At 40.8% G+C, this 16,523-nt stretch overlaps 1 protein-coding gene across 32 annotated transcripts in view; it reads right to left on the bottom strand.

Annotated features, from left to right (window-relative positions):
• The window catches only part of para (sodium voltage-gated channel paralytic), a 101,571-nt gene that overhangs the window by 28,184 nt on the left and 56,864 nt on the right, over window positions 1-16,523 (bottom strand). For 19 of the 32 annotated variants that reach the window (XM_076524011.1, XM_076524017.1, XM_076524018.1 and 16 more), the window contains 8 exons: window positions 15,035-15,247; window positions 14,330-14,390; window positions 11,854-12,163; window positions 9,449-9,712; window positions 5,128-5,184; window positions 3,474-3,905; window positions 1,455-1,548; window positions 1,299-1,367 (listed from right to left, as the gene is read on the bottom strand). In XM_076524011.1, the coding sequence (XP_076380126.1) occupies window positions 1,299-1,367; window positions 1,455-1,548; window positions 3,474-3,905; window positions 5,128-5,184; window positions 9,449-9,712; window positions 11,854-12,163; window positions 14,330-14,390; window positions 15,035-15,247 (1,500 nt within the window). The remainder of the gene's footprint in view (window positions 1-1,298; window positions 1,368-1,454; window positions 1,549-3,473; window positions 3,906-5,127; window positions 5,185-9,448; window positions 9,713-11,853; window positions 12,164-14,329; window positions 14,391-15,034; window positions 15,248-16,523) is intronic. The other 13 variants (XM_076524032.1, XM_076524024.1, XM_076524027.1 and 10 more) reach the window with 1 other exon arrangement.

A 16,523-nucleotide genomic window follows, 5' to 3' on the forward strand; every position in this document is an offset into this window, starting at 1 on the left:
GAGTTAATAATAATTCACTGATATCGTGTTTAATAGTGGCACCATAGAAATTACTTAGAAACTTATCTTTGTCAGCGAAATTGTTTATACATGGGTCCAATCCGATGTACAGTAAATTCTCGCAAATTGTCCCTCAGCTTTTAAATAAAAACGGGCAACTTGGGAAGTGGTGATATAATTATTCGTCAATTGTCAACTATAAAAAGGAGCCGCGAATAATCGTGCCTCCTCTTCCTAAATTGTCCATTTTTGTGTACAAGCTGAGGCACAATTTGTGAGAAATCATTTCATGCTTCGATTATTTTACGCGATACAGTAATTTCTCCATAATTCGCGCTTATATTGCGCACAAAAATGGCCATTTTTATAGTTACCGATTGTCAACTGTAATTATTGTTATCAATAATTAACACAATTGTATAATTATTGTATAATTTTGTAATTATTGTCGACAACTATATTATTGTGCTCAACCTGAGCGCGAATTAAGGAGAAATTACTGTACACACAGTATATATAATACAATATCATGTTATTAATATAATACAATTATTAATGACATAATATAATTTTTTTTTTTAAACGATGAAACTGTCTCTTAGTCGCAGCCGTGCGTCGAAGGTAGAACAGAAAGCGGAATCCAGGCGCGAAGCGACCAGGATGTCGTGCAGCTGCAGCGAGGATGTTAATCTGTGTCATATACCAGGAAACAAACTCTGTTTCCCCAAAAGAAATCTACTACAAACTGTTCTCAATCCATCCAAACGATTCGAGGGCTTACACACGCCGCAGTAAATCGCATTCATTTAATCACGGTAAAATAAACGTCGTCGACTTCGACCGCACAGTGGCGTCTTCCGTCCTCTGCGACAGTAGAAACGAGCATAATACTGTGAACGAACTCGGGACCAGCCGGGAAAAACGTGAACGATGCTCCCCACCGATAAATGACCCACACGAGCATACAACTATCGGACGTTCTTCTTTTTTTCTCTCTCTCCCTCTCTCTCTCTCTCTCTTCATCTTTTTCTCGATAGAATCAGAAAGCAAATCGAAGGAACGAAAACGAAAAATGTATCGGAAAGAAAGGATATCCAGTCTACTATGTACAATGCGCTCGGCCAAAAAATCTTTAGCACTGAATATCAACGGATAGAATAGTAGAAGTAAAAGAGTCTCAACAACGGTGTACATTGAAAAATAGGATGCTCATCACACAAGAGATACACATCTGTGATTAGGGGTGATACACTGGAAAAATTAACGTGAGCGAAATACGATTGGGGTCTCGACATTACCTCCTTGCTCGGGAGTACGGCTTTGACGACCCGCGGCTTGCTCTATAATATCGTTCAGTACCATCACATCTGAAATACGCATCGACTCGTTTAATCATCCTTGTTGTAAACAATTCGATAGAGATATGAATGTTTCGTAGCGTTCCTCGCATGTACCTTTCATATCGACCACAGCGTGTTGTTGAGAAGGCCCTATAAACGGATTGTCTTGTTGCTTTGGCTTGCCCATGGGATCGTCCAGATCACTCTCCTGAGAATAAATTGCCATGTTAATTACATTCAGCAGTAATCTTCTAATTGTTTAAATTCTCGGGAAATTGCTATATCGCGTGTCGAGGGTAGTTACAAAAAAAACTGGTACAATGAGTACACGATTTATCATTGAATACGTTTGTCCTCGACTGGTGGAAAGTAGATGCACGAACTTCTGAGGACATTAGAAGAATTTCTATTGCTGACTTTAATAATCGTCGACTTATTGAAGTTATTTGAACGGCGAAATACATTTTTAACTTCACTCTTTTACGGTGGATGGTCTTAGAAACTTTTATTTCGCATAAGGATCTGCAATAATAATGACAACGAATTTATATATATATATATATATATATATATATATATATATATATATATATATATATATATTTATGGGGTATAATATACTTTATATTTTTAATTATACTTCAGCAAAATACTTAACTTTGATATACAGTAATTTCTTCCGGAAATGCCAAATTTCGGGTTGCCGTAAATTTCTTTGTGCTAGTTCTACGCCTATGTAATTTATTGCTACGTCGATGCTAAGGATCGACGAAGTCGGTCAAGCGTGCGATGCGACACGCGACGCAAATTCTCGGGAAATAATATGTTTGGGTGTGAGTCAGGTAAGAAAAATCGCGAAGCTATAAGGTTCGCGACCGTCGAATCGTGTCATGTGGCCTCCGAATTGCCTTCGAATCGTGGCAAAAAATTGGAAATAAAAAAGTTGAGTCATCGTTTTTATTCTAGCATTACTATGTATTCATATTAATGTACACCGACATGCTGGCCGCCGCCTTTTTTTTTTACTGACTGTCCCGAGTTTCTATAAAAACGAGCCACGCTGTTCGAAGAATCGCGACTTAGTATTCTCAGATTTGCCGGTTTTTCAATTCCGACCTCCGAACATTTCTTGCAGAAATTACTGTACATTCTTTTGTCTGACGGTAACGAATTCGTTCGTGGGGTACGTTTTAGGTAAACATCACGGTACATTTAATTTTGGTGTACTTCTTTTTGCCTGTTGACAGCGAAATCTTTTATAGGATACGTTTCAGTAACGTACACCTAACTGCGCTATACTCTTTTGTCGGATGATAAAATGGACAATTTAGGAAGAGGAGATACGATTATTCGATCCTTGCGGTTCATTTTTATAGTCACGAATTGTCAACAACTATTAAAACGAGCTGCAAGGCTCGAATAATCGTATCTCCTCTTCCCAAATTGTCTATTTTTATGCAGAATCTGAGCGTTAGTCAGGGAGACATTACTGTAATGAATTCGTTCGTTAGTTACGGTGTAGCTGACCAGTAATGTGCACTTAACCGTGTTACATTCTTTTACCTGACGATGACGAACTCTTTTACGAGTCACGATTTAGACAATCTGTAAAATGTACTTTATTGTGCTACATCATTTTGTCTGAGAACAACGAATTCGTCCATGGGGTACCATTTAGGTGATCAGTGAGGTGTACACAGTAAATTCTCTCCAATTTTCCTTCAGCTTGTAAACAAAAACGGAGAACTTGGAAAGAGGAGATACTGATTATTCGAACCTCCCGACTCATTTTTATAGTCGCCGATTGTCAACAATTGTAAAAACTAGGCGCATCTCCGTAATCGTATCTCCTCTTTCCAAATTGTCCATCTTTGTTTACCAGCTGAAGAAAGATTAGAGAGAATTTGCTGCACGTAAAATTCTGCTACGTTCTCTCGTCCGATGGCGACAAAGTTCGTCAGGTACGATTTAGGTGATCAGTCCAGGATACGTCATTTTATTACATTCTTTTGTTCAACGATGACGAACTTGGGATGGGGGAGTAAGGTGTCCAGCAAGCAAAATTCGGCAACTAATCCGAAAACGTGTCGGTCCCGGAAATGTCGATCGGTCTATGCCGGACGCGATACTCACATAATGGTACTTCTGATTCGAATCCGTGAAATGTCCATTCACCGAGGGTGGTCTGACGGATCTGGTCCTCAGCTGGCTCTCCTTGGTCATCGGTTTGCCGGCATTGGCGAGGCCGCCGAACAGGTCGCCGTGGGACGTGTACGAGAACCGGGACGTGTGCGACGTGTACGACGAGTGCCTAGAGCCAAGATTCGCATAGTAACCGGACACCACGATGATACCGTTCTCCTCGGACATCGGCGTGACCGCGTTCGAGTCGTCCGCGAACGGCAGGTGTTCCTGCGCGTCCAGGTAGGTCGAGAGGACCAACGGCTTCCGGTCGCCGCCGGGCGGCGTGACAAAACGGCCGCGTCCGTTTCTAATCGCGAACTGATGGCTACCGCGACTGCTCCGACGGATATTGAATGGTGAGCCAGGTAGACTAAGGCTCGCCTGAAATAACAACAAGGCGGACCACCACTTTTCTCTCATCGCCGTTCTATCCTCGCTCGCCGGAAGAATATGGAGCCGCGTGGGTTACATTTCGGGGATCATGGGATGCGGTGGGAAACAGACGATTTTCTCTCTGTGTATAAAATATAAGAGGTGTATATGTATATATATATATATATATATATATATATATATATATATATATATATATACATTTATATATATAATATATTATTATATAATAATATCATTGCATATATTGTATTTTATATTATATATACAATATATTATTATATATATTGTATTTTATACTATATATACAATGTATTATTATATATAATATTACAAATATTTTATACTATATATACAATATATTATTATATATAATATTACAAATATTTTATACTATATATACAATATATTATTATATATAATATTGCATATATTTTATATCGTATTATATATAATATACATGTATATATACCACCTTCCCTATTAGAACCGCGACAATCGACTTGTCGTCGGTCTCGTCAGCTGTCAAACACTCAACGAAACGAATATTGCTCGGAAGCGCAGCCGTCTTCAGTGACTCGATCGCTCTTCCTATATCGGAGAGTTATCAGAACCGTGGGGGCGCTAAGTAAAGCCGTCTAGGGTACGTGAATGCCTCCCCGCATCATGATGCAAGTAATTCTCTGTGTACATACGATATACAATGTACATACAGCGGTGGCTACGAAAAGCTCTACGCAACTTTCTGGCCTCGGCGAGACAGAAAATGTCTCGGCGATCGTCGAGGCAATAAACGCACGAGCTTATGCATCGTGGTTTCGTTTCTTTTTTTCTCGTATACTCGTTCTGTTCAGTGTTCATCGTTGACCGCGGATTACTGTGAACGACCCGGTGTTTCCGTTCCGAATGATTTGTTCGAGTATGAGTCTGGTACTACATATTTCTACGCGATCACGGTTCGACGAACGTTTATGTGAACGGTGGTATGTCGTTTCCTCCGGCGGACTTTAAGCTACGGTGAAGAAAGAATCTACGGATGTCGCTCGTTGATGGGATCGGCTTCGATAGACACATTGATCGGTATAACACCCCACCATCGTGCCGACACGTCGAACAACGGTCGCGTTGACATGATTACGGATCATGGATGCTGTACAGCTATTTAAGTACGTACGCTCGCCGCTGACAGACACGGCCGTGACACACGTACCTTCCGCGGGCTTTCCTGGTAGGCATAAGTAAACTGGCCATTAGCGGCGCGAGAGACCTTCAGAAAAAAACAAGAAAAGACATCTCCTACCAAACGGCTCGTAACGTGGTCTAATTGTGTACACCAAGGAGGCACTCGATACGGATATAATAATATGTATACATAAGATGTTCATGTAGATGCTAGCAAAAAGCGTACATAGCACAGAAGAGCAAGATGTCGTTCGCGCAGAAATGGATTTACAGCTGGTCGCGACAGACTGGGAGATTACAGAGATGTTTCTCTACCTCGTGATATCAGAACGGGAGACACGAAGATCGGCGCGATCTTCCGGAAGTTTGCGGCGCGCGTCCTCCGCGCGGCTTCGGCGGACAGCTGCGTCGGAAGCAGGGATTGAAAAGCCTCCAGAAATACAGTGATTTCTTCTCAATTTATTCGCGCACAGATTGCGCACAAATTTGAGACTATTGCGGACTATTTGGGAAGAGAAGATGCGATTATTCGAGCCTCGCGGCTCGTTACCGATTGTCAGTAGCTATAAAAACGAGACGCGAGGCTCGAATATTCGCGTCTCTTCTTCACAAATTGTCCAATTTTCTGCGCAATCTCAGCGCGAATTAGGGAGAAATTACTGTAACCGTTTCAAACTAATATCGATTTCGGGTTTTTTTCAGAACCGATATTTTATATTTGTAAAACTGAACATTCGGTCATAGTTCTGTTTTATAGTTACGGAAAGATAGCAATTATGGAGAACAGTAACCAACGCTTTCTCCGATTCTTCATAAACATTTCAAGAATCTAAGCCGATCTCATAACTGTTTCCAATCCCTGGTTAGAAGCCTGTAGACACTGTTCTGCCATCGTTTCGCTGGTTTGTTGTCTCTTACCCTTTCTTGACGCATCGTAATCAGAGGATTCGCCGATCTTTATGTGCGACAAATCGGTTTCGAATGCTACAATTGGCACGTAATAGTGCCACCATTTAAAATGCTCTCATTTAAAATGTTCACGTTTTGTCTCGATGAACGCATTCCAACATGATGCTCATGTGGCAGCGCATGAACCAACAAATGATAAAAGTAGCGGAACACTTGGCGAAATAAAGCTTTGTAATTCACATTCTCCGATTGAGAAGTCTCATTTTTCACGATCGAATTTCTCAAAAATCGACGACGTCAGTGACGAATCATCGTAGAACAGCGTCGAAACGTTTTAGTTTAACACGTTGAGTACAGCGACGACTACATACGAATGACACATATTTTGTATCGTTTTTCAAAATTTATTTTTATCGTACTACTGAAATTTACTGGCATGTTTAGAACACAACAAGTGAATGTATCATCCGCTATGATAAATTGTGTAACTTCTCGGTTTCAGTTTCATGGATCAAATTATTTAGATTTTGTGGAATATTTTGAGGTTGATTTACGGCATTGGCGCATCGATGCTTGAAAATGAGAAACTTCGATAAATAACCTTGACCTTTTGTTCAAGTAGCAAGTGTCTTCAGGCTTCCGATGACGTTTATTGAAACAAAATGGCTGTAAAAAGCTGTATCCGTCGGTTCGCTATCGGTAACCATTTGCAAACGATTCGAATAATCGTTGGTCCTTGGCCATTTCCTTCGTAAAATTCTGCGATATTTACGTCCCGACAGTTCGTATCTCCTTTCTCTATGAGAACACATGCGTTCGCATGCAAGACATATAACAATGACGATCAAGACGACTGTTTCACGTGGATGTAGGCGTCGATCTGGTTACTCTTACACGCATAGCCGCGGGAACAATACGTAAACTGAAACGAGCCTCAAGCTCAGCGTTACAACTGGAAAGAGAAGTTTGCGAGTAAATCAACCAAACGAAAAAACAAGATGTCTGAAAGCGTCCTAAACGATGTACCGTACGGCAAGCATGCTACAGAGCGACAGACTTTAATGGAAGGGCTCGACTCGTCGAGATCAGCCAAACGATTCTTTTCGTTTCGTTTCGATTCTTTTCTTTTCGTTTCGTGAAACACAGTCGGCTATCATTGATTTATATAATATATAATATCTTCCATCCTTTCAAAACTCGCAAGCCGGCCACCGAGTTTTCGCCAAGCTCGTTTCGCACTCTACAAGCCGGGTGCGATTCTTCGTCGATTTATCCTCTAACCTGCTAACCTTACTTGCCTCCTCGACCATCCCAAACTCATTCCTTCAAACTATTAACAAGATCATCCATTCCTCGAACCTTTAAAATTCTACTCTTGCAACAGTCAAAGCACTGCAGGATGTTTCGCAAAGGGGGAGAAGTTTCTGTGGATGCTTGTCTTCGTCGTTGAACAAATCCGTATAAATCTGATCTCGTCGTTACCAGACTGCGGAGAAATTAACGGGCGTGATATATGGAGTGTCCCAAAATTATGGTACTTCCGGCAAATGAGAGGTTCCTGAGGTCATTTGAAGCAACTTTTACCTTTACAAAAATTTTCTCCGAGGCATCGTTCATGAGTTATTAGCAAAAAACACTGACCAATGAGAGGCGAGCTCGGCTGGCGCAAGGCGGCTGAGTCAACGAGCGGACCGCCTCGCGCCAATCGAACTCGCACCTCATTGGTCAGTGTTTTTAGTCAATAACTCGTAAACGAAGCAGCGAATTACATTTGCGCTAAGGAAAAAGTTGCTTCAAATGACCTCAGGAACTACTTTTTTCGGAAGTACTATAATTTTGGGACACCCTGTAAGACAAAGAAAACATCGGACGAATTCGAAGAAGACTTTATTATATTATCTGCTACTTTTCCGAACCATTAAGAGGCAAAGATCAATATCCATTTATGTATATCTTTGTAATCAATTCAGAAACACTTTTACACTTTGCTGAATGATCCGCGACTTATGTTCAGTTCACAGAAGTTCCAGTGTTTCCTCAACAATAAAAGCCTATCGAGTTGTAAGAGTAATAAAATTGAAAATTTACAATTCCAACGATATAAAATTCGTATATTCATATAAAAGACGTGCGAAACCCGTCATTTGACACTGGTAGGAAGTTCGATGTTAAATCACGTCACAATATTATGCGAAAGTTATTCCACCGATCTGTTCTAGTTTAACCTTTATGCAGACACACACACACACACACACACACACACACACACACACACACACACACACACACAACCATGGATTTTACGATTATTCGGTAACCGGGGTACCCCAGTGCCTAATCTATTTTATATTTGAAAAACTATATACGGCAACTTTTATTAACAATACGACAATTCAAGCGAAGAATATGCCTGAAATACAATTTGTTGATTCGATTAGCGCAAGTAACAGTGAACTGTTAACTTCAATAATTCAAATGACTTTTTAAAAAGCTTCCGTCTTCCAACAATTCAACGCCGATTTCTGAATTCTAATGTGAGATATATTTCACCGAAACCGGTAATGAAAAGTATGTTAAACGAGCCTCAGTACGTTAAGAAAGAAGGAAAGTCGTAGGAAATCGCAGCACATCGATGCAATTACAGACTTTAATAATTGTAGTAATTTATAATTATTGTTTGTATTTGCCTATCTATGATTACAAATAAATACTAAAATAACTAAAAAAAATATGTGTATTATACGATCTACCGTAAAAAGTTACCGATAACATAGGCGCCTAGGTACCCCGGTTGTACAATAACCGAATAAGCAGGTTTCAAACGAAATTGCTTAAAAATGTTTTCCATAAATTGATTTCTCAAAGCGTATCCTAGACATAAGAGTACAGTAAATTCTCCCTAATCCTCCTTCAGCTTGTAAACAAAAATGGACAATTCTTGAAGATGAAACACGATTATTCGAGCCTTGCTCCTCGTTTTTATAATTATTGACGATCGGCAACAATAAAAATGAGCCGCGAGATTCGAATAATCGTATCTCCTATTCCCAAATTGTCCATTTTTGTTTACAAGCTGAAGAAAAATTAGGGTGAATTTACTGTACCTGAAGAACGGGGATCTGAAACAATTTTGCGGTATTCAATCAGGAAACATGAGAAGAACGATATGTAAACATAGAAACGGGATCACGATTTTCCGCGTAAGGGTTAAACTGCGAAGAAATCGGTTCGCATGGGGACGAGCGCGTTCCACAAGAAACCTCCCTCCGTTCATTCGAACAACCTGAGTCGCATGCGCCGACGAGTCGAGTCGAGATATCGAGACAGCCTCGCGTGAACTGCTCTCGTGGAAGCGAGGTCGGGGAATAAGTTGGTGAGAACCACGTATATTACGTCAAGGGTGGATAAATCGATGGCGACCTCGCCGGTCAGATACTTACGGCGCTGACTTTTCGTACTTTAGTGGTAGTCGTGTGGTTGTTGATCTGCGTCACCCTGTCCGACTGTATCTCCTTGTTGTTGTCGTCGTTCCCTCTCTCCTGGCCGACGAACAACTCGTAGCTCTGACACGAGAAATTCGAGGGCGATTTGACGATCTGGTCCGCGGCGTGGGCGGCTGCTGCTGCCTGCGCTGCCGCCTCCCTCGCAGCAGCCTCCTTCGCAATCGCCTTGTTCTCTCTCGCCTGAGCCTTGCTTTCGGCTTCCTGGTTTCGTTCGATCAGAAACATCGCGAATTAATTACACGTCGAGGTGTTTAACATCGACTGCATGTAACCGTTGTCCATGAGAACATTTATTTCGGTTACTTAACCAGTTAGCTGTGCTTGACGAGTATACTCGTCATGGAGAAATGGCAGTATTTCGTGTCGCGACGAGTATACTCGCCGCGCGTAAAAAGTAGCGACCATTGGCTATTTAAATTGCAATTTTAGTGAAAACAAAAACATATTCTCAAGTTTCAAGATGTATGGAATATTTTGAGATCAATCCTACACACGAAGCTGTTTACATCCTTATAAAATAAAGATTAGGAAAGAATCACGATATTGGTGTTCGACGTGCAAAGTGCCATTATACAAGGTGTCCCAAAATTATGGTACTTCCGGGAAATTAGAGATTCCTGAGGTCATTCGAAGCAACTTTTTCCTTTATAAAATTTTTGTCCGAGGCTTCGTTAACGAATTATTAACGAAAAACACTGACCAATGAGAGGTGAGCTTGGCTGGCTCGTGGCGGCCCAGCCAACGAGAGCACGAACTCCAGTTCCGCTCATTGACTCGGCTGACGCACGGCGGCTCAGCCAACGAGCGCACGAAGTCTAGTTCCGTTCATTGGCTCGGTCCCCTAGCGCCAAGCGAACTCGCTACTGATTGGTCAGTGTTTTTCGTTAATAATTAATCAACGATTAACCATTAATAATAGATTAACGGAGAAAATTTTTCTAAAGGAAAAGGTTGCTTCAAATCGCCTCGGGAACTCCTCATTTCCCGGAAATACCATAATTTTGGGACATCCTATATATCGTTCCTTTCTTTGGCTGAATACCATTCTCTACAGCAGCAATTTGAATTTTTAACTTTTTTTATAAATATTTGATTTTTCCTGCCTTTTTTTGTTTATTGTGTATGTAGTATATGTTAATGTTAAGTGAATAAGTAAATATTAGTAATAAAATTGTCAATTTTATAAAATAAATGATTCTTTTTGATCCAATATTTTAACAGCGACACTTACTCTGCGTTTGACGAGTATACTCGTCATCGCTTGATTCACGCGACACATGTACGTGCACGTTCTGAAAAAGAGGCGCCGCAGCTAACTGGTTAAAACAGTTACCGGAGACGGAAATTCTATTTAAATTGCTCGCAATTATATTTCGAGCGCGTATTATACAATGCGTTTCATAAATGCATGCCGACAACTTCAAGTGATAAATCTACGCACCGAAACACATAAAAAGTGTTACATGGATTTTGTGAATTCATTGATAACTTAACCTCTTGAACTGTAATCACGTGTTAGACTCATAACGAAGATTTTGTGCATAAATATGAACGTTGCTTGCTTCTTCTGAGTTGAAACAAAATTTGATTCTTCTGTTATCAGATTGTAGAGATGGGGGTACGTTTACCCATACATACAAGAAACAAAAATTGTTTAGTTCGATTACGGAAATTATCGTGGACGGAGAAACGCACATGGACGTACAACTTATGGCAGTTGTTCACAATAGTGTTGCGGGATTTGCGCAATTTAAAATGAATGTGCTCCTTTCTTCGCGACACTTAACTTTATTAACACAAAATAAACATTCTTGACCCTTAACATTACACTATTTCTTTTACAACTGTAGTAATTTCTCTCTAATTCGCGCTCGGATTGCGCACAAAAATGGACAATTCCGGAAGAGTAGATACGATTATTCGAGTTATTTTATAGTTATCGATTGTCAACAACTATAAAAACTATAAAATCTATAAAACTATAATAATCGTATCTCCTCTTCCCGAATTTTCCATTTTTGTGCGCAATCTGAGCGCGAATTAGGGAGAAATTACTACAGTTGTAAAAGAAATAGTGTAATGTTAAGGGTCAAGAATGTTTATTTTGTGTTAATAAAGTTAAGTGTCGCGAAGAAAGGAGCACATTCATTTTAAATTGCGCAAATCCCGCAACACTATTGTGAACAACTGCCATAAGTTCTCCCAATCGAAATCATTACGAGCGATAGAAATAGAATTTCGTACAGGACCAATGTCTCCTTCAAGATCGTTTAGCTTTTTAGGCCAGCAGATCTCGATAAACGTTTGCTGTGTTAAATTTATCAACGAAATTTCTGTCGTACCCTCGTGGCTTCCTCTTGGGCAGCTTCCTCTTCCTCGGCTTTCTTTTGCAATTCGTCGTACGACATCGCGACAATAGCGAGAATCAAGTTCACGAGATAGAACGATCCAAGAAAAATGATCACGATGAAGAACAGCATGTGCCACGGCCCGGCCGATCTTAGCACCAGCTGATACAAATTTTCCCAGTAGTCTTGTGTCATCAGACGAAAAGCAGAGAGTAAGGCCCAGCCGAAGGTGTCGAAACTCGTGTAACCGTAATTCGGATTGTCGCCGTATCCTTGTAAACACGTGTAGCCAGGAAGGCACTGCCTGCGAGACGAAACGAGGATCATTAGTACATACATAGCTCAAATGATTCAATATCTGAGGTCGTCTACGAGTTGGAAGTGTTCAATAAGCTCCTCCTAGAAAGCTCATTTCTAGGATACACTTTCGTTTAAATATTAACTTTTATGAGATGCAGAGTTAACCCCTTGACATACAATGACGAGTTGGGATCGTCATTCTTTTGATGTGCCACTGCAGACTTTGACGAGTTTAAATCGTCAAGAGCTGTTTTCGGCTGAACCCGTGCAATATATTATTAAATTACTCAGTTGCTTCACTCGTGCGTCGATTCCGGTTTGTTTACAATGGTCAAGATCCATCCAAATATCATAATCCAAATTTCAAAATAAAACATTCTCTTTCTCAGCTTGCACATAACTGTTCAGTCGAGCCAAATTAACCTTTTAGGCACGACGCGCCACTATAGTAGCTTGCTCTAGTAGCTCACTCGCTCATCGTTTGAACTAAATAATCGTCTTCATATGTATTGTTTCACACTTCTTTTGTCTTCACATCGATTTACAACAGTCTACAGGGTGTCCCAAAAATGTCTTGCAAACCGGAAATGATGGGTTCCTCGGATCATTTGAAGCAACTACTTCCTTTACAAAAATTTTCTCCGAGGCACCGTTAACGAGTTATTAACGAAAAACAGTGACCAATAAGAATCGAGTACGGCTGACGCGAGGCGGCCCTGCTAACCAGTGCACGAAGCTCAGTTCCGCTCATTGACTCGATCGCCTCGCGCCAGCCGAGCTCGCCTCTCATTGGTCACTGTTTTTCGTTAATAACTCGTCAACGGTGCCTCGGAGAAAATTTTTGTAAAGGAAAAAGTTGCTTCAAATGGCCTGAGGAACCGCCACTTTCAGATTGCGAGACATTTTTGGGACACCCTGTATATACAGTATCAGAGTCTGTACAGTACACATCAGACTCTGCCGTCCAGTGAAATAGTCTCGCGCAGAATTCAGCCGTACCTAAAAGGTTAAATAGTATTTTTCGGACGCATCAAATTCCGTTTCATTTGTATGTCAAGGGGTTAATATCGTTTTAGACCAGAGTTGTTCAACATCATGCCCGTATGAGCAGCAATTTTCAGTCCAGAGTAAACACCGATCGGCGGGCTCTAGGCCCCACTTCCGGGGGCAACGATGCCCCTTCTTTAGCTTGCGTGGAACTCCCCACCAGTAACGACAGTTTGGCCGAAGACGGTGGACAGAGATCGACTGTACTTTACGTCGACATTGAGTGAAATAGAATGAGCATCGCACGATCGCCATACAGGGTGTCCCAGGTTTTAATGTTCAAACCTTGTCAGTGTATTCTATGGCACAAAGTAAGAAAAAAATGTTATGTAAACATAGGTCGTATAGAGCTTTATTAAGAAGTTATAACAAAAATTCAGAATAGGAATAGTAATCAACTAAAAAGAAAATAAAAAATTAAAAAAAATCTTCGATCGATGTCAATCATGTATTGTCAACAACGGTTATTAATACATTTCGAAATGTATTAATAAACACAGCTTACATAAACACACGGCATGTGCTGATCTATTCAAGCCAATGCTCGCAGTAACAGCAAGTTGATTACTATTCCTATTCTGAATTTTTGTTATAACTTCTTAATAAAGCTCTATATGACCTATGTTTACATAACATTTTTTTCTTACTTTGTGCCATAGAATACACTAACAAAGTTTGAACATTAAAACCTGGGACACCCTGTATAACGGCAATGCGTGCGAGTGAGAGAGGAAGGATGGCATGATAACGTAAACACACTTCGCTCTTTCCTTTCTCACGTGCCCACTCCGTTAAGACGCTTACCTTGAAATCACCAACAATTATTTCACCGACATTGTACGCCAACACGTTGAAATCACCGACAAGTGTTTACATCGACTCTCGTTTCACCGCAAATGTTATTATCCGTGTTGTGATTCCAAGGTATTATTGTTGGTGATTCCAAGGTAATCCCTGTCGAACAGTTCTTTTGTAGACGAACTCTAGCATTTTCAACAATAACGATGACGAACGACGTTATCGTTATTATCGCTATTTTCCACCGTAGACGACTGTAAACAAAGCCCATTTCCTTAACCACGAGGCCAAGAAACAAAGATATTGTTATTAAATCGATAATTACCCTGCTCCAGATGAATTTCCACACAAGGGCATATTTTTCGCCTCGTCCACGTACCAATTAGCTAGACGAAGAAACAGAGCGAAACGATTAGGCGAGAGAAAATTGCGGCACGTCGTGGTAGTGTCATAAGTCGACACCGCGGTGTAAGAAGGAGTGGACACAACCGCGGACCCCATCGTATTACTAATAACATATTATATACGCATTACTAATAATTATTATATATATTATATTATATACAATATACTATATTATATTATACATATATATATAATATAATATAATACAATATAATATAATATAATATAATATAATATAATATAATATAATATAATATAATATAATATAATATAATATAATATAATATAATATAATATAATATAATATAATATTATATAGTATTATATAGTATTATATAATACAATATAATATAATATAATATAATATTATATAGTATTATATGTATATATAGGTATATATGTATTATTATATTATTAGTACATTATTTTTTAAAATTATATTTGCATAAGTGTCGCCATTATTACGGCAGTGGGTACCGCACCCATACTAGACGTTCTCACCGACTGCGAACAATGTTGTAATTAAATCTTAAAAATCGTAGGAGTGGGGGATGAAGTTGATTCATCTCTTCTTCTTACACCGTGGCCGGCACAAACCACGAATAGAGATCAGAGCGCTACGTACTTTCGTTACTAACGAATCGCTCCCAGTTTTCGGCGGAGAGATTACCCCAGGAGCCGTCCTCAGGAAAGTTTTTTATACACTTTTGCGTGAGAACCCCCATGTAAATCTGGAGGCCCATCAGCGCAAAGACGGAAAGAGAGAACATCGTCAGGATTATCACATCGCGCAGGTTCTTCACGGATTCTATCACAGCGCCGACAATGGTTTTCAGACCTAGGCAACGAGAGAAAAGGACAGTTGGGCTCAGTTCGGCGTTCCGTCAGCTTCAGCCGTCGTCAACTTCGACGGGCCGTTCTCGTTTCAGCGTGTGGGAGGCGAGGTATCGGAGGCGACACGGGGCTGACGAGTGTCGAGATAATCAGACGATGATTCGGGAGAGACAAAAAGATGGGAGGTCGAGAGGTATCGAGGAAAAAACGCGCGGCGACGAGGATGGTGGCGCAAGAAAGGCTGGGGACGACGGCAGTCGATCAAAACAGTGATGATCAAACAGTGAAACATTGATCGACGCATCGGATTCTTGGGAAGATTCTGTCGCTTTTCGGTATTATATTTTTAAGAGATTCTCTCGGAGAGTTGTCTCGGGCTGGCGATCCTTTTATTCTCCTTGCGTGCGTGTAGCTTCGTCTACGCCGCGTGGCTACGTTTGTTCTATTGCGTTAGGTTCTGCGGGGAAACGAAAAGAATCGTGAAACGATCCGGAGGCAATCGGGCCGTCGACAACGAACGAAAGCTTGTAACTATGCGATGCAACAAACTTTGGGTCCTATTTAAAACGATCTAGGCGCTTGTCTTCGAACGTGTTTCGGTGTGTATTTCTGTCGAGGAACGGTCGGAACTAAACATGTTTCGTGTGTCGTTATGTTCGTCTGTTCGATGCGGATTGGTCGGTGTCATACAAAAAGCAAAATACGTTAAAGATACCAACAGTATACGCTCTAACGATGGCGAAGCAGAAGCTGTTTAACGACGGAGAAATGAGGATTGTGTCGTGAGTATAGAACAAGACGAAAAAAAAAAATAGTACAGTAATGTCTCTCTAACTGACGCTTAGATCGTACACAAAAATGGACAATTTGGGAAGAGGAGATGCGATTGTTCGAGCTTTGCGGTTTGTTTTTATAGTCACGAATCGTCAACGATTATAAAAACGAGCCGCAAGACTCGAATAATCGTGTCTCCTCTTCACAAATCGTCCATTTCCGTGGACGATCTGAGCGTCAATTAGAGAGACATTACGTGTATACTGTTCGTGAAAAGAAAACGAAACTCTCGGCCGTGATATATGTTTGTCGGGAACGAAAACGGTTCGGCCGATGTGCGATCTCGTTAAAGAAAATGTGCAGCGTCGAATGTGACGGGCTTCGACACCGTGATCACTGCCGTGATCACGCCGATCTGTTTCGAAATAATAAGCTGTGTTGCGAGCAGCGTCGACGACGGAAACGAACGGAAAGAAAGCGACAGAACTCTCCCACGGACCCGATAA

This window comes from Megalopta genalis, chromosome 8 (assembly GCF_051020955.1).
Source record: "Megalopta genalis isolate 19385.01 chromosome 8, iyMegGena1_principal, whole genome shotgun sequence".
Classification (NCBI taxonomy): Eukaryota; Metazoa; Arthropoda; class Insecta; order Hymenoptera; family Halictidae; genus Megalopta; species Megalopta genalis.